Source organism: Lissotriton helveticus, chromosome 2_1 (genome assembly GCF_964261635.1).
Source record: "Lissotriton helveticus chromosome 2_1, aLisHel1.1, whole genome shotgun sequence".
NCBI classification, from domain to species: Eukaryota; Metazoa; Chordata; class Amphibia; order Caudata; family Salamandridae; genus Lissotriton; species Lissotriton helveticus.
Window position 1 is genome coordinate 1,025,877,850 of NC_136059.1, and position 18,900 is coordinate 1,025,896,749.

Genomic DNA, 18,900 nt, shown 5'->3' on the forward strand with positions numbered 1-18,900 from the left:
CAGACTTATTTTTCCTGATTCTTGGTAATTCCTCCCCTGCTGGTCTGCCCTGCATCGGATTCAGGGGGCCCCTACTTGTATTAGTTACTGTTATCAAGATATGACAGTGCACACTGGGATGAAATGGAAGAAATTTTACAACATCTCCTAGACCAGTACAAAAAATGAGAATACCAAACATTAGAGGACAAACTTATATCCAGCACAAACATAAAGTGCACCCTTGATGCTGCTGATACAGCAGCTAGGGGAATAAATACCAGCCACATGTTAAGAAGACATGCATGGTTAAGAGTATCTGGTTTTAAACCAGAAGTACAACAAAATATAATCTGTCTCCCTTTCGATGGAGAACATCTTTTTAGTTCACAAGTGGAAACTTTACTAGAAAAAAAATCAAGAAAGACAATGAGACTGTGAAATCAATAGGAGCACTACAGATGCAATCACAAGGGGTACTTTTCGTTGCTCCACAAATCGCGGAGGATCAAAAACAACCTCCACTGACACATCTGCCTCTTTTAACAAAACACAGACTCAAACAGGTTCCCCTAGGGGATACTATAGAGGGTCCTACAGGGGAAATAATAACAGGGGTCGAGGTAGAGGAGGTTTTAACAAAACCTTTTTCTCCCCTACAACCAAACAGTGACTCAACTACCATTCCCACGATCACATAACACCTGTCAGGGAAGACTATAACAGTTTTTTCCACATTATCACAATATCACATCATATCAATAGGTGTTGGATGTTTTTTTTTTGATAAACACATTTTATTGATTTTTAACAAAGTATCAGCAAATCGGCAAGATGTCATGATAACAGAAGGATGCATGTAGCAATCTGGACGAGCCAAGGTTAATTACATACATTATCAAAAGGACCATTTCGGAACATCCCCTACGAGACTATGCCAGGCCCCCCAACCACTTCCCCCAAACCCTACGGTACTTCTTAGGGCAGCCTCGCGCTGCATACATTGTTCCCTCCTGCGTGGCGCACCAGTCAACTCCAGCCCGCCATTTCCCCACAGTGGGTGGGTCAGGACTTTTCCAGACAGAAGCTATGTCCCTCTTCGCCACCACCATCGCTGTAGTGTAAAATAATTTTTCGTTCTTGGACCCATCCAAACCGTCCGTGATACCCAAAATCGCATGCTTCGGGTAGTGTGGGATCTCCCACCCCAGTACCTCAGTGAGCTCCTCCTCAGTGTCCGCCCAGAACCGCGCCAAGCGTGGGCACGACCATACTATATGAAAAAAGTCAGCTGGCTCGTGACCACATCTCGTGCAGGCGGAGGTCGCTGTAACCCCGCGCGGTGCAAGCGTGCTGGCGTCAAATAGGCCGCATGTAGGAAGTAAAACTGTATCATACGCAATCTGGCAGAGGCTGTGACCGTCCTGGGCGCCATAAGGGCATGGCGCCAGTCTTTCTCCTCCAGGGAGCCTACCCATTCCTCCCACTGGGTCCGCAGCCGATCAAGTGAGGTGGGAGTATTGTTGATGAGTGTCCGGTAGATACGGGAGATACCTCCCCTCCCCAGGTCCCCCAAAAGGATTTGTGCCACAGGCGGGCTGTGGTCCGGGAGACGTGTACCAGTCGTGAGGTGCATCTAAAGGGCATGGCGCAGCTGTAAGTATCTGTAAAACTGCGAGTGATGCAGAGAGTATCGAGCCTGAAGATCGCAAAAGACATCACCCAGCTGAGAAAAACCTATGAGTTCCCACGACCGGATGCCCTGTAGTCCATTGACTTCCCTGAGCCAGGTACCCTGCCACAAGGGTGTACATTGTGTCAGCGTGCAAGTCCATTTGGTGTGGCGGAGCGCGGCCTGCCAGGCCAGGAACACAGAGCGCGTCACTTCCGGCAGATGAGACGGGACAGGCACCCCATACATCATCGATAGGAGGTTGGACAAGCCCAACTCACTGAGTTCCAACCTGTAGGCCGGATCAGACCATCCCCCATTAAACCAGTCATGTAGCGAAAGCAAACACGTGGCCATGTAATAGAGGTATAAATGGGTCACCCCTAACCCCCCATCAAAAGAAGGGATCTGGCAGATGCCCAGAGCCAATCGGGACCTGCCCTTCCCCCAAAGGAATCTGGAAGCCAGGCTGTCAAGCTCGCGGAACCATGCTCTGGGAAAATTGAGGGGAATGTTCTGAAGCATGTAGAGGAACCGGGGAAGAATCATCATTTTAAAAAGCGCGATTCTTCCCATAGGGTTCAGGGGCAATGGTTGCCATTTCAACAGGCCTACCTTGGCCCGCTTCACCGGGGGAGTGACATTGAGAGCCCAGCTGAGTTCCGGGAGTAGGGTCGCCCAGATCCCTAGGTACTTCAAGGACTGGCGGTGGAGCGGTATGGTGGACTGCCACTCGAAGCATTCTCTGGAGATATAAAGGGGGGACCAAGACCGATTTATCCGGATTAAGCCGCAGGCCGGAGGCTTGTTCAAAAGACCGGAGGATCTGGAGACAGTGGGGCCCCAAACTCGCAGGGTCCGGCAAGTAAATCAGGACATCGTCCGCGTAGAGGGCGATTTTATCTGATTCCGTATTGGGCCACTCCCATCCCCATACCTGTCGACTAGAGCGTATCAGGGCCGCCAGGGGCTCCATCACCAGAGCGAAGAGCAGGGGAGAGAGGGGGTAGCCCTGCCTCGTGCCCCTGCAGACCTGGAAGGGTTCAGATAGAACCCCGTTCAACAAGCCACGCGCCCTCGGACGAGCATACAGCACGCAGACGAAACCCCGAAAGCGGGGTCCAAACCCCAACTCCACCCGGACATTATCTAAAAATCTCCAATCCACCGAATCAAAGGCCTTCTCGAAATCTACCAGAAGGAGTGCGAGGTAGGGGGTGATTAAGTTGCGATGGGCCAGGGCGGAGTGAAGCCTACGCAGGCAATGTCGGGTACCACGTGATGGCATGAACCCACATTGATCAGGATGGACCAACGTGTGTAAAACATCTGTCTCTGACGGCAAGGAACCCTTCTCCACCGCCTCGTTGAATAGCTGGGCAAGGTGCGGGGTCAACGTCTCGCGGAACAGGGCATAATATTCCTGGGGGAGGCATTCTGGACCCGGCGTCGTGCCGGACGAAACGAGAGTAATTGCTTCCCCAATCTCTTCACGGGTGATGGGGCGGTCCAGGTCCTCTTGAACGACTGAGTCTAAATGAGGACGTCGACTGTCTCCCACTCGCAACATGTCTGGCGATAGTACCGAGCAAAGGCCTGGGCCATATCGGTTGAGGAATTACACACCGAACCGTCCCGATCGATGATTTAGGGGATTATACGGTTCGCTCTGGGGTAGGTGGCTAGTCGATGGAGGAGGGAACCGTTCTTGTCTCCCCAACCGTATACCATAGCGATAGAGGAGCGCCAGAGGAGTTTAGCCGTGTCCATCGACAACTGTCAGATTTCTTTGCGTATGTGAGCAAGGATTCTCACTTCTGAGGCGTCAGGGTTCTGGGCAATGGACCGCTCAAGGCGTAGGGCCTGTGCCTTGCGGGAGGTGAGCTCGTCCAACTGCAATCGCTGCTGAATTTTGAGTTGCCCCTTAGCGACTCCGCGGATTGTGGCTTTGCCAGCCTCCCAGAGGACACCCGGCGACGACACCGACCCTTCATTGGTCTGAAATAGTGTTAGAGTTCCCGCCCTACCACTGTCCGGAATCCCTTGTCTTGGACGAACCAAGCGTTCACTCTCTAAGTTTGACGCTGTGAGGCAGGAGGAGCCCCCACAGTGAGCATCACCGGAGAGTGGTCGGATATACCCCGCAGGAGAATAACAGCATCCTGAAGCCTAAGGCAGTCTGTCGAGGGAATAAAGATGATGTCTATACGCGCGTGAGTGTGGTGCGCTGCTGAGGTGTGAGTGAATTGTCTGGAACACGGGTGCCATGTACGCCATGCATCGCAAAGACCCAGGGATTCAGCCCAGCTCGTTACGTGTTTCGCATGCGCCAGCTTGCGATGATGAGGGATCCCAGTCGTATCCAGATCCGGGGAAGGAACCGCATTGAAGTCACCCCCCCGCCGCGAGACTTACCGCCACAGAAGCTGCTCCATGCCGATTCCCAGGCACCAGGCCCCTCCTCCAGCCGCTGTCAAGCGCGGGCCACAGACAGAGGATCACCAGCCTCCACCGATCAATTTAGCGGTCGAGTACGTCTCCCCGCCGCAGACACTTCCGGCGGGATTATCTAGGTCCGCGCCAGCAGCAGCCCCAAGCTGAGCCAGGTACGCGCGGCCGCCCGCTTCCAGACTGGCGCTGCAGGAGGGGAAGAAACACACGCGGCGCCCTGGAGCTCGCGGCACCCCAGAACCGGGGTCCCCTACAGCTCCTTTACGGATCGCAGGTCGATGGGCAGCTCAGAGGGTCCGGAGCCGTGGGGCGCCTCACTCAGCGCAGCCGCCCTGCCATTTGCCCGCCGGCCCGGCCGACCTGCCGATCTCGCCCCAGAGGCGCCCTTTGGATGGTTGCAGGCGGCCAGGAAGCAGCTGGAGGGGTAACGGCGAGGAGCCCAGCGAATACCCGGTGAGTTGGCTCTCTGGTGATGCGGATGGAGGACGGATGCCGGAGGGGTCCAGGAGCGCACTCAGGGTGCGACCGCCATCTCGGCTCACCAAGCCGGAACTAGGTGTTGGATGTTATCCAACATGCTTATTGTCTGGAGCTCACCTCCACTCCTCCAGGCATTCCACCTCGCATTCACAGGTTGTTCACACCACATCAAAACCTGTTAAAGGAAGAGATTCAAGCTCTATTCAAAAGGAGCAATATAATCAGTACCAATACAACAACAGGCCAAGGTGGTTTACTCCCTTTACTTTCTAATTCCCAAAAAGGATGGAACTCTAAGACCCATATCAGATCTCAGACTTCTGAACAGTTATATCCTGTCAGAACATTTTCATATTGTCACTCTTCAAGATTTAATTCCACTTCTCCAAACAGGAGATTTGATGACAGCATTTGATCTAAAGGATGCATATTTCCACATCCCAATTCACCCAGCACACAGGCAATATCTCTGGTTTGCCTTCAACAGACTGCACTTTCAATGCAAAGTGCTACTATTTGGGTCACCACAGCCCCAGAGTATTTACCAAATGTCTGGCAGTTGTAGCAGCCCATTTACGAAGACAAATATATATGTATTTCCATATGTAGACGATTGTCTTATCAAAAGCAACACAAATTGCTCATGTTTTTCAAGCACACAAACAACAATACATTTACTGCAAAACTAGGTTTTACAATAAACACAATAAAATCTCACCTCAAACCACTACAAATAGAACCTTACTTAAGAGCAATTCGAAATTGTCAAACAGGGGTAGCTTACCGAAATGCAGCCAGAATTCAAACTTTCAAAACTCTGGTGCGACTATTTCAGCCTCAAAAACAAATATCTGTGAGGGCAGTTATGCGTCTTCTAGGAACCATGGCTTCATGCATAGCCATAGTGCCTCATGCCAATTTAAATATGCGCCCTCTACAACAATGCTTAGCGCAACAATGGTATCCAGCGGAGGGTCATTTGAAAGATCTAGTGATCAGCCATCAAGTTTGCCAATTTCTGCTGTGGTGATACTCCAACAAACTAGTACAGGGACGGCCTTTTATAGATCCAATTCCAGAACAAAGGACGCATCAATTATAGGTTGGGGAGCACACTTACAGGACACAACTATGCAAGGGCATTAGACACACACACGATCCCTTCTACACATCAATCACCCAGAAATCTTAACAGTTCATCTAGCCATAAAAGCTTTCCTTCCTCACCTAAAAGGCAAGGTAGTTTTAAACAAGACAGACAACATGACTACCATGTATTATCTGCAAAAAACAGGGGGGGGCAAATCTCCTCAACTGTCTCTGCTAGCACAAAAGATATGTAAGTTTGCTGTACACCACAAGATTCCGTGGCTTGCAGAATACATACCAGGAGTAGGCAATCATCTGGCGGATCTTCTCAGCAGAATTCACCAGCTAGTCCGCGAGTTGGAAATGAATATACAAGTCCTACACCCATTCTTCCAACAATGGAGACAACCGGTAATAGATGTTTTTGCAGCACCACAAAACGCATAATGCCAAACTTTTGCTCTAGGTTCTGACACCCACAATCCAAAGGCAATACACTTTGGATCAATTAGTCAGGGATATTTGCTTACGCTTTTCTACATCTCCCCCTGCTTCCATTTGTCATTCGCAAACTAAAGCAGACATCCCTTACACTAATCCGAATTGCTCCAACATGGGCCAGACAATCATGGTAGTCCACACTGCTGAAGATATCGGTAGTACCACATCAAATGTTACCCAAGCGACAAGACCTTCTCACGTAGAACCACAAAGCACTAATGCACCCAAATCCCAGATCTCTCAATCTTGCAATTTGGCTACTGAGGTTTTAGAATTCAGATATCCAAACTTACCAAAAGAATTTATGGATTTCCTAAAAGAGGCAAGAAGACCCACAACCAGGGCACACTATGCAGCAACGTGGAAGCTTTTTTTTCACTGCTGCCATTCAAAGGACATTAATTCCATGCAAGCATCACTTCAAAACATTATATGTTACGTGTTTAATTTACAAAATGCAAGTTTGGCTTTTACTTCCATTAAAATATACCTTACAGCCCTAGCTGCATATCTTGAGAGTAGAGAACACACTTCTCTATTTGGAACACCTGTAATTAAAGCTTTTCTACAGGGACTTATCAGAGTTGTTACATTTAGAGCACCACCTACACCAATGTGAAATCTAAATATTGTGCTAACAATGTTAATGAGTCCAGCATTTGAACAATTGTGCACATGCCAATTGCAGTTTCTATCATGGAAACGCTTCTCATTGCAGTTACCTCGTTCAGAAGAGTAGGAGAAATTCAAGCATTTACTTTAGAAGAACCATTTTTTCAAGTACATAGGGATGAAGTTGTTCTAAGAACTAACCCTACATTTTTGCTGTACGTAATATTTCATTTTCACATGACACAATCCATAGAATTCCCTGTGTTCTTCCCTCAACCAGAATCATTAGCTGAAAGAGCTTTACATACATTGGATATCAAAAGAGCACTAATGTACTATATAGATCGAACACAATCTTTCCGAAAAACACAGCAACTATTTGTGTCATTTTGAAAACCACATAAAGAGAAAGCAATTTCTTAAATCGGGTATCGCACATTGAATATTAAAATATATCCAAACATGTTATGCTAAAGCCAAAAGAACACTCCCTATTCCACCAAGAGGCCACTCAACACACAAAAGGGGCTGATATGGCATTTATAAGCAATATTCCAATAGCTGACATATGTAAATCAGCTACTTGGACTACACCACATACATTTGCAAAACATTATTGTGTAGATGTTATGGCACCACAACAAGCAGATCTTGATCAAACAGTACTATGTACATTATTTTAAACGAATGCACCAAGCACAAGTTAATCAGCGCTTACAGGGAGAACTGCTTTTCAGTCTATACTAAGCATGTGTATCAACAGCCATGCATGCCATCATACGGTGAATGTTACTTACCCAGTAAGCATCTGTTTGTGGCATGTAGTGCTGTAGATTCACATGCATCCACCCTCCTTCCCAGTGACTTGTGCTCTTTGCCATATATGGTGATGGATTAAACCCAGATCAGTTGACTGGGGGTGAGTGTTTGATTTATACAAACGCTCCGTCCATCATCCCCTTTTGTATCGCTTTGTTCGCCCTAAGTGTGGCATGGTATGCTCAGACGTGAGTCCCGTGTTCACTTGGCCACTGGATTCAAGATAGCCTGGCTGATGAGGATTATGAATCCGAAACCGGTCCCAGGATGCTTGTTTCCGGTCCAGGAAAGACATGGCTTAGCAGTTCGGGCTGGACTGTTCCCATAAGGCACAGGGTCAGACTGATTTGCATATAGCCATGTCTGAACTGGGGTGGCTGAGTGAACTAAAGAATGGTGATGGATTAAACCCAGATCAGTTGACTGGGGGTGAGTGTTTGATTTATACAAACGCTCCGTCCATCATCCCCTTTTGTGTCGCTTTGTTCGCCCTAAGTGTGGCAGGGTATGCTCAGACGTGAGTCCCTTGTTCACTTTGCCACTGGATTCAAGATAGCCTGGCTGATGAGGATTATGAATCCGAAACCGGTCCCAATATGCTTGCTTCCGGTCCATGGAAGACATGGCTTGGCAGTTCGGGCTGGACTGTTCCCATAAGGCACAGGGTCAGACTGATTTGCATATAGCCATGTCTGAACTGGGGTGGCTGAGTGAACTAAAGAATGGTGATGGATTAAACCCAGATCAGTTGATTGGGGGTGAGTGTTTGATTTATACAAATGCTCCGTCCATCATCCCCTTTTGTATCGCTTTGCCATATATATCATACATTCATTTACTACATGGTCATCTCTGTAGAATCCACATTCCTGTTACTCCATCCTCACCCGCCAAATGGAAAACAATTCTAACAATAGAGTTGGATGACCATGTGCAATACAAGCAAGAGGAGGAGTCACTTGCACACTTCGATCCCAACACTATATGGCGGATTTATGCTAAGCATGTGACTCTAGCACTACATGGCACAAACAGATGCTTACTGGGTAAGTAACATTCACCATATATAGCATTATTTGTGGTAGAGAAATGTTAAATATCCCGTCCAGGTTTTGAGTTGAAGGATTCGGCTTCAGGAAGTTGTTTAATGATTTGCTCTGTGCTATCTGACTTACTCTTCTTCCTGTTGGAGAGCACTGCCTCTGAACAGTTCTTTGGTCCTGTTTTTGTGTGTCCTCCACTTAACCGTGCAACCCACAGGCCCCATTTTTTCCCATCTTCAGCCCAAAGTTCATCTCATAGTGCAGAAGGATAATTTCCAAGATTTAGCAGGGGAGTAAATGGTTGATGAAAAAGAGGCATCTAGTATCCCCTTTAATTTTCCTGCCAGTCCTCCTTATGGTATCAAGTAAAAACACTTGCTGCTCCACTCTCTTCCTGTACCGGTCTCTCACCCCACGCCCCATATTTTCAAAGGTTTGGCACCTGCCCTATAATGTAATGAAGATGTGCCTTTTCCTCCTTTATGTACAGGCTTTTAAATTGTCTGGCAACCCTTTTCTTCTAACCATCCATTGATGTAGAGTTCCCTTGGTAGGTTTGTGCGATGTAAATACCAATTAAAATACCACTAGGCGCATACTTTCTTCTAAGCCATCTGATATTTTAAAATAGTAAAATTCTGAATGTAACTTACATCCTCGATTTTACCTTGAAAATTGCAATTTTGTACTTCCCATCACCTGTCCGCTCTCCCTTTTGTTTCAAAGAAATAATGTTGGTGTTTTGTAATGAGTGCTTTTCTGTACTTTGCTGTGTTCTCTTTTGTATGTGTGTGTGTATAACACCCCTTTTCCCTTTATGACATCAAATCTACAAACTGTTGCAGCTTCTAAACTATGCGGTTTAGGACACTTAAAATAGACAGCAAAACATTTGACATTTTTCTAGTCTGTGTTTTTCAATAACTTTTTTTTTTAAAACACTTGATTGCTAAAGACGAGAAGGTCTTGTCATCAGCACCATTGGGACTGGCTGTGCTGAGGATGAGACCATCTCATCCTTTGTGGCTACATAACACATTATCCATTCCTCTCTCACTGGCACTGTTCTCAGCACTCTGTCCATCATCTCGCTGTGTTTGGAACGAAAGAATGATGATTGATTCAACCCAGATCTGTGACTGAGGGGGAGCGTCTGAAAAGTTTCAGGACCCCGTCCTTCATCTCCTTGTGTTTGCACTGTTCTCAGATTGCCATGCCCTCTCTCTGTATCACAGCGTGCTTGATATCCTTTTACACTCTCAACCCTTGGCTTTTTTACCTGTACACATTTTACACTGTTAGCAGCCAGACCTGAACTCTACTTTTGTTCCAGTTTTCCTCCCATCCACTCAAACGTTAGTCTTAATCTGTAAGTGTGTATCACTGATGGTACTCTGGTCGGCAGTTGTCCAAAATGGAACCTTTCCACTTTGTGAGCTTTTACGCAGTTCACTATGCAGCATAATTCCCACCCGTTCACATTGCTAATGATCACCCCATTGTGACATTTAGCTGTTAAAGTGGATCTTAAAAGTATCTTAGTTTGGATGTGAAAAGACAGTGTATGTCACTAGTCCATTGCAGCTTGAGCTCTGTCGGAAAGCATAAGTGGAATTACTGTTTTTAGGACAAATTCAGTTAGCCCTTGAGATAGCTCAGTGAGGAAACACTGCTGATTAAGTGTTATGTAAGCCACCTTGAAGTTCTAGCCTTTTGTACTCTAAGTTGATGAAGGGAGCACCAGGAGACAGTTAATCTTTTAGTACATGCTACACAGATTACAACCCAACTGGAGTTCAGGTAAGTACTACATGATGTGAAATGGCAAGCTCAAAAAATATTTCAATGGCCGTTGGTTGTGACTATATAAATTACATCTGCTTACTTGATGTTAAAACCGTGTTTTGACAATCTCTTGCTTTCTTCTGAAATAGAAAGATTTTCTTGCTTTTTCTGATGGCTGTGATATGGTTTCACTCTCTAGGTGGTGGTCGAAGAGTTGGTGTACTTGTGTCTAAGGGAGGAACACAGATCCTGCTGCAGTTGCTGTTAAGTGCCAGCAAAGATTCCTCACCTAATGAAGAGTTAATGGTGCAACTTCATTCTCTACTTGCAAAAGTTGGATTCAAAGGTGAAGCTTAGCTCTGGCCTTTTCCATTCGGATCATAATTGTAACCATATGTGAAGTTATTCTTACTTTGTGTTTCTTTTTAAGAAGATAGTAGTACCCGTCTGCCTTTTTGTCGCTCCATTAATTTCTCTTGAAGTAGTGCATTATGCCATCTTGAAGGATACAGTGTTCAACAAGGCTTAAAACCAGTCTCAGTCCCATGTCTATAATTTTCAAACCATTTTAAGTTGATAGTTATTTATATTTACCTTCAATAATATTTATTGTCCAATACCCAAGAAACCGATGTGTACATAGAACCAGACCATGGAATGTGAATCTATCTATTTATATCATTTTTACTATGCATGTTTCCTCTTCCTCCTTGCATTTTACACTTGCTGGGTCACCTGGACCCTGACATTTGAGCAAAATAGGTACAAATGGTATTGCACTAGCCCTCATGAGGAACAGAATGCAAGCTCTGCAGCTCTGTTTCGCTCTTGGTGTAATGACTAGCTTTTGGCCAGGCTGTTAAAATGTGGTATTAACATGCACAAAAAACAAGCACAAACACGGCAAGCATTCACAATAGCTGTTATTTGCACGGAGTTATTTGTACACACCAGCAGTTATCAATCTGGTCGAAATGGCCCTTTTGCGATTTTCTGCCAGAATTTAAATCTTTGTATGGAAATGTTTAGAACAGAGTGCAACTAACTGGTGTGATAATGTAATTCCAAGGAAAATGCATATCTAAAAGTGTTAATTGAAGCGGAGTATGGCTTCTGGGTGGGGTATGTAATGAAACGGTCTCTTCAGTTTTACCAGTTCCTTAATGTTTTGCACTAATTTTCCGAGTAATGAAAACACCTGCACATCTACATCTATACCCCAAGACACCACTCTCAACTTGTCTGAGTGATGAGGGAGCTGATTAAGAACAATGATCATCAGGTGCCTAACACTGCTGCTAGTGCTCATGTAAGGATATGTAGAGGCACAAAACTCACTTTGTCAGGTGGACATCGTTGAGGAAGCCGGAGGAGCAATTTATGGCCAAATGTGTGCACCATGAGAGCTGCAGTGATCTCATCAACTTGCTATAGTAAAGATGGTATCACTGAAATGCTATGATGAACACTCTGCAGTACATGCCAGGACATCAGACCGTATGGTGCCATCCCGGAGATGCCAGTGGCGACACAGGAAAGGTGACGTCACAAAGGTGCAGAGAGTCTAACTGCTGCTAGTGCTGTGGACCGATGACATTCTTTCAAGCAGCAGGAGCAGTGAAGTTGCCGGTGGTCGTGAACTGTGTGTTAATTGTGTGTCCAATACACTATGGTGTAGTGAGTAAAGTCAACTGTTAGAATGTCGAGTGGCTGGTCCCCTTACTTAGTTTTTATGGCATATAGAAAAGTACTGTAAAGAAAAAGGGTAACGTGGAGCAAAATGTGGTAAACAGTTGAGCAATACGAACAGTGGTGGCAGATACGCCATAGCATTGGGGCATTTTCTTTTAACATTTAAAACCTATCTTTGGTTGCAAGAATTGGTGATAGGCACACCGTAATATTATCTTTTGCCTTCATGTAGAAGCATGGATTCTCAATGTTAAGCCTTTCCGCATCAACAGTGGCAAGTGTCAAAGACCAGTGGGCAGCTGTGTAAATCTTATATCAGCTGAAGCATATAGTGTTTCTCAGCTTGTTGGAAGTCCATCAAATCTTATGACGTCGTCAAGAGATGTTTGTACTGCAGTGTAACAAGTTTGATACTTTGCATAGCTTGTGATGTTGCCCAACCACACTTTGGATGGAGTAATGCTGAAAGTTATGCCACCTTCCTTCTTCTTGTACAACCACTGTACAGATGGATTAATTGAAAGAATGTTTTCAACAAGGGTATGTAAGAGTGTGTTTGGAACTAACCTTACTACAGTCTTGTTTGCAAATGGAAGGATGGGACATGTAAGAAAATATGCTGGAGTATAAACAGGAAGTGGCATGAGGTCTGAATGATTCGGGCATGTGTTTTAAAAAATAAAATACTTCATCAGCATTGGAACTTACATATATTCATATGAATGAACCATTTCTCATGGCTAGGGTGGGGATGGCTGGCCATCTTAAACAGCAGTAATCTGTGTTAAAATTGCCATTGGCCTCAACAATATTTGTTTAGGAGTACATCTACCTCTTTTTAAACAATCCAAACTTGATCCTATGAGGTGGTAGTGCTAACTCTCTTACTCCCCCTAGGGCACCCCAAAGTATAATTTAAGTGAACTTCTGACCAGGGAGGAGGGGGTAGCATGTGAATATATGAAAGATGCCAACACTTGGGAACTGGAGTTACAGGTAGCTAACTAATGTCTTCTCCAGGATTGGATGTTTCATATATTCACATGCTTGAAACAGAATAGTAAGCAGAACATCAGAACTACAACAAATATAAGAAAGTGGGAAGCAGACTCAACTTTACTGAGGGACTGCTTGTCCGACTGCTGAGTCGGCTTCTGCGTTCACCTCAAGGAGATAGTGCTTTGTGAAGATGACCCTTCTTCTCTGGGTAGCTGCATGGCAAATGTCTTGTAAAGATACACCAGGTTGGAGTGCAGCAGCCATAGCTGGGCTGCTGGTGGAATGCTCTATCTCTCTTCCCTGGAGGGAATACTTGGCTTTTCTGTGGTAGGAAGAGAGGCAGGCCTGGAGGCAACGTGCTAGCCTCTGCTTTGACATCGGTAGAGCCCGTCCTTGCTGGTTGAAGGATACAAACAGTTGGTCTGATAATCGTATGTCCTTTCTTTTGTCAATATAAAATCTAATACATATGCGTACATTGAGTGAGTCTAATGTTTTTTTGCTGACATTGTAGGGTTTAGGAAGAATGAACGTGAAATGTCTGGTCTTTCAGATGGAAGTTGGTAGGGACTTTAGATATGAAATTAGGGTTGGTTCATATGATGACTTTTTGTCCCTGGTGAATGCTACTTTTACAGTGAATGTCTCCTACCCTCTTTGCCGATGTAATCTCTAGAAGTGTCATCTTCTAAGAGATGAACTTTTGCTGTGTCTTGTGGATCAATGCAAAAGGAGGTAGCATTAGCTGCCTTGAATCAAATGTAACTGGGTATCCTCTTTCCAAGCAAACTAAACAAGGACCTCAAACTTTGGTTGTTTCCTCGGATTCTCTGATAATTGCACCAATAATCCTTTTAGGTCCCTATGCCTCCAGTGTAATGGAATCAGCATTGCAGTGTATCCTCCATTTAAAGTTTTAGCCAATCTGTCCACAATTAAGATTTATTCAGTAGCTATTTTCTTTGCTACTGTATGAAATTGGAGACTTGTGAAGAACCTTTTTACCCAAGGTAGTCTGGACTTTACATGTTTCTAATATGAATTGAGGTACCCCGTTTTTGGCATGTTACAACTGTCCCTCTGACTTGATCCCTTTTTCTGACCATCTTTATTTTTACCACAAACTATTCTTATTTAATTGGTCTCAAAAGGAATAAGTAGATGCTAGGCCAGGAGTACCTTGCTGTTGTTTGATGTGATGTAGAGTAGCATAGGCAGTTGGGTAGACTAACTATGGCAGTACAGTAAAAAGCAGGGGGCAATATTTTAATTGGATGCATAATTGTTGTTTGGGGCATGTGGGCTGCTGAATTCACATCTTATGCATAGATCGCCGCCTAGTGTTGGGTCCGGATGATTGCACCTTGTTGTCCTGGAAGAGTCTTCGAAGTATCACGAGATAGGTGGCTCCTCCCCTGGACTACAGTGCGCATGGGCATCCTCTCCATCCTCAGATTATTTTTTTCCGCCATTGGGTTCGGATTTACTTTCTTTACTCAAGTTCGGAAACTTTTCCTGCAAGGCCAAAAGGCCTTCGGGGTCGTCGGTATTGTTATTTCGATCGGTGCCGAGTTCTTGTTCCAGTTCTTTTCGAAGCAAGACGTCGAAGAGAGCCGCGTGGCCTTTTCGACACCAAAGGCCCGATCGTCGATGGAACGAAGCCCGTTCAAGCGATGCCCCCTTTGTAACTCTAAATACCCGCACATCGACATACACCCGGTGTGCAACAAGTGTTTATCACCAGACTACAACGAGGACAGCTGTCTGGCTTGTGCTCGGTTCCGGTCGAAGAAGACGCTTAAGCTCGGACGTGCAGCACGGCAAACAATGACGAAGCCAGCGCCCGAACCGGTGAATATCTTCGATCAAGACAACGAGCAGGTCGTGGAGACCGAGGAACCAGAACAGGCGTCGGATCCCGGCTCGGAGCACAACTCACACTACTACGAAGACGACGAAGAACGCGTCGTTGAAGAAGAAAACGTCGAAGAGGTAAGGGACGACGTGTCCCCCATCGGAGCCGTTGATGACGACTCGAGTGATGAACCAGGCCCAACAGCGGGTACTGGGGCCCAAAAAGACACTCAAAGACTTTCTCAGGCTCAGGTCGAGGCATCGCCAAAAGGCCTTAGCCAAGACCTTAACAAACATTCTATAGCCCCGCGTCTCGGCCCGGCTAAGAATACATCGCACGAGCCATCGGTCGCCATACAAAAAGCGAAACCGAAAGCTATCGAGGCAAAATCGAAACCGAAACTGCTACAGACAGTCCTCGGATCGAAGAGTGCAACCACGTCCGAGTCGACGTTGAAGAAAAGTGTTGACGACCCTGCGGGGTCCACCACAAAGGGTGTCGAACCGAAGATTGGTGCACTAAAGGCCATAGCTTAAGCCAAGGGCGTCGAACCCACGAGGTCGGCATCGATGGATAAAGACACAAACAAGGGACTCCAGTCTCAAAAGGCCCTTGCACCGAGGCACCGAATCGAGACGCAACAGCTCATCAGAGCCCTCGAGCCGAAACACAAAAGCGCCTCGAAGGAACGCGTCGAGTCGAACACAAAAAACGCGCCTCCACAGCTTCAAGCACCGAAGTCAACGCAAGGGCAAAAGCACGAAGACAAGGCAAAGTCCGTCGGTCCATTATCGACGCCAGCCCTGAAGCCGCCGATAAAATTCGGTCTGCCACCAACAGCACGGCCTAAGGCTATCGATCCGACAACAAGAATCGAATCGCCCAAAACTGTGTCTCTTGGGAAAAGAAGTCATCCTCTGGAAGAGGACGTTATGTACCAGGAGCCCTCCTATGATGAACAAGCAAAGCTCCACATTGACGCAAACACAGGCAAACGTACTGTCTATCATAGAAAACTAAGGCCAGAAAATCCTCTGGAATCCTACAAGATCCCACTGAAAAAGAAAAGGGATTCTTCAACATCACCAGTCCATTTTGAGCCTGTAAGGTACCATGAACAGGACACTTATACAGGCTCACCCACACACTCTACTGTGGACATGGGGTATGACTTTGATGACCAATATGGCTACCCTGCAGGAGATGATCATGATGACCAAGCTCAAACCTGTTTACAACAAGGGGTGGTGATGGACAGAGTCTCTGAATTAACCCAGTCAAGAGATCAGGGCTAGATCCAACACCGTTTTTTAGCTCATTGCACCATCCCAGTTTCAGAACCTGGCTGTATGCAAATTAGTCTGTCCCTGGCCCAGTGCATCATGGGAACAGGGCAGACCAGACTACAAAAGCCAATTCTTACACTGGGAAGGAAACAAGCTTCCGGGGACCGGTTTCTGGCATTTCAGCCGTCTTCGGCCCGGCTTGCTTGAATCCTGATGGTGCAATGAGCAAGGGACTCACATCTGAGTATACCCTTCCACGCTTAGGGTGGACAAAATTATTTACAACAAGGGGTGGTGATAGACAGAGTCTCTGAATTAAGCAGAGTACTCTCACCCAGTCAAGAGATCAGGGCTAGATCCAACACCGTTTTTTAGCTCATTCTACTATTTTTGCCCCCCTTTTTGAAATTATTTTGGCCACCATAAGTGTGGAAGGGTATGCTCAGACATGAGTCCCTTGCTCACTGCACCATCAGGATTCAAGCAAGCCGGGCCGAAGACGGCTGTAATGCCAGAAACCGGTCCCCGGAAGCTTGTTTCCTTTCCAGTGAAGAATTGGCTTGGTAGTTTGGTCTGCCCTGTTCCCATGATGCACTGGGCCAGGGACAGACTAATTTGCATGTAGCCAGGTTCTGAACTGGGATGGTGCAGTGAGCTAAAAAACGGTGATGGATCAAGCCCTGATCTGTTGACTGGGTAGGAGTGTTCTGATTAACTCAGATACTCTGTCCATCACCACCCCCTTTTTGAAATTATTTTGGCCACCATAAGTGTGGAAGGGTATGCTCAGACATGAGTCCCTTGCTCACTGCACCATCAGGATTCAAGCAAGCCGGGCCGAAGACGGCTGTAATGCCAGAAACCGGTCCCCGGAAGCTTGTTTCCTTTCCAGTGAAGAATTGGCTTGGTAGTTTGGTCTGCCCTGTTCCCATGATGCACTGGGCCAGGGACAGACTAATTTGCATGTAGCCAGGTTCTGAACTGGGATGGTGCAGTGAGCTAAAAAACGGTGATGGATCAAGCCCTGATCTGTTGACTGGGTAGGAGTGTTCTGATTAACTCAGATACTCTGTCCATCACCACCCCCTTTTTGAAATTATCAAGCTCAAACCTGGACAGACAATACAAACCAGGAAGAGTCACAAACTATCCCTGATACTCCTTATCCGATAAAAACTTCGCCAACAGAAGATACTGCAGCGTTTAACGCATTAATAGAAAGGGCAGCCCAAAAACATGATGTGGACATGCATGCTGACCCAGTTGAGGAGGACTTTTTGTTTGACACTTTCTCCTCTTCTGAGAAATCTGTTAACATTTTACCAATGTTAAAAGGTGTCCTAAAACACGCAGGAGACATCTTTAAGGAAACCACAAGGGCACCCCAGGATTGAAAGAAAATACAGACCGGCGCCTGTGCACCCTACATACATTCGGGGCCAGTTGCCATTGGACTCTTTGGTGGTATCCAATGCTCGTAAACGTGCCAACTCCCAAACTACTGGTGATGCTCCTCCCCCAGACAAAGAGTCTAAAGTGTTAGAAGCTTCTGGGAAAAGGGTGGCTGCTCAAGCAGCTAACATCTGGAGAATTTCCAACACACAGGCCCTATTAGCCAGATATGATAGGGCACATTATGACACGTTAGAGAAACTGCTACAACACTTGCCTGATCAATACAAGGAAGGGGCTGAAACCCTAATCCAAGAAGGGAAACTGATATCCAACGCATCCATTAAGTGTGCGCTAGATGTGGCAGACACTGCAGCCAGGGCCATCAACACAAGCGTCATGCTCAGAAGGCATGCTTGGTGCGCATTTCAGGGTTCAAACAAGAAATACAAACTACATTACTAAATCAGCCTGTAAACCCTGATTTTTTATTTGGACCAGATGTGGACACCATCTTAGAAAAGATTAAAAAAGACACTGAGACAGCCAAATCTATGGGGGCCCTCTAGTCGCAGCAATTCAGAGGTGGTTCCTTTCGTCGCTCTAGTAACAGAGGGGCTACAAGAGGCCAGGCGTCCCAGCAAAACCAATACAATAAGGGGAACACGCAATCCACTTATACTAAAACAAACAGAGGCGGATACCGTGGCAACAGCAGTAAAGGCAGAGGACGAGGAAATAACAATACCAGATCCTCCGCCAATACTAAGCAGTGACGCCTTGTCGCTGCCCCCAGACCATGTAACACCAGTCGGGGGCAGATTACAACAGTTCCTGCCAGTCTGGGAAAGCATTACCACAGACAGGTGGGTAAGACAGCTTATTCAGTACGGTTATTGTCTAGAGCTAACATCAACTCCACCCAATATACCCCAAAACACCGTCCTATGTCCGCAGAGCACATGGACTTATTGCAACAGGAAGTTCTCAGCATGCTGCAAAAAGTGGCTATAGAGCTCGTCCCTCTACAGGAACAGGGTACAGGGGTGTACTCTCTGTACTTCTTAATCCCCAAAAAGGACGGGTCTCTCAGGCCAATATTAGACCTCAGGCCCCTAAACCAATACATCTTGTCAGAACACTTTCACATGCTCACTCTACAGCAGGTCCTACCATTACTCAGTCAGGGAGACTTCCTCGCCACACTAGACCTAAAGGATGCATATTTCCACATACCAATACATC

General features: G+C 46.3%; 1 protein-coding gene across 2 annotated transcripts in view; it reads left to right on the forward strand.

The window, feature by feature from the left end:
• The window catches only part of AGTPBP1 (ATP/GTP binding carboxypeptidase 1), a 1,069,504-nt gene that overhangs the window by 365,256 nt on the left and 685,348 nt on the right, over positions 1–18,900 (forward strand). For both annotated transcript variants that reach the window (XM_078675801.1, XM_078675802.1), the window contains exon 6: positions 10,631–10,777. In XM_078675801.1, the coding sequence (XP_078531927.1) occupies positions 10,631–10,777 (147 nt within the window). The remainder of the gene's footprint in view (positions 1–10,630; positions 10,778–18,900) is intronic.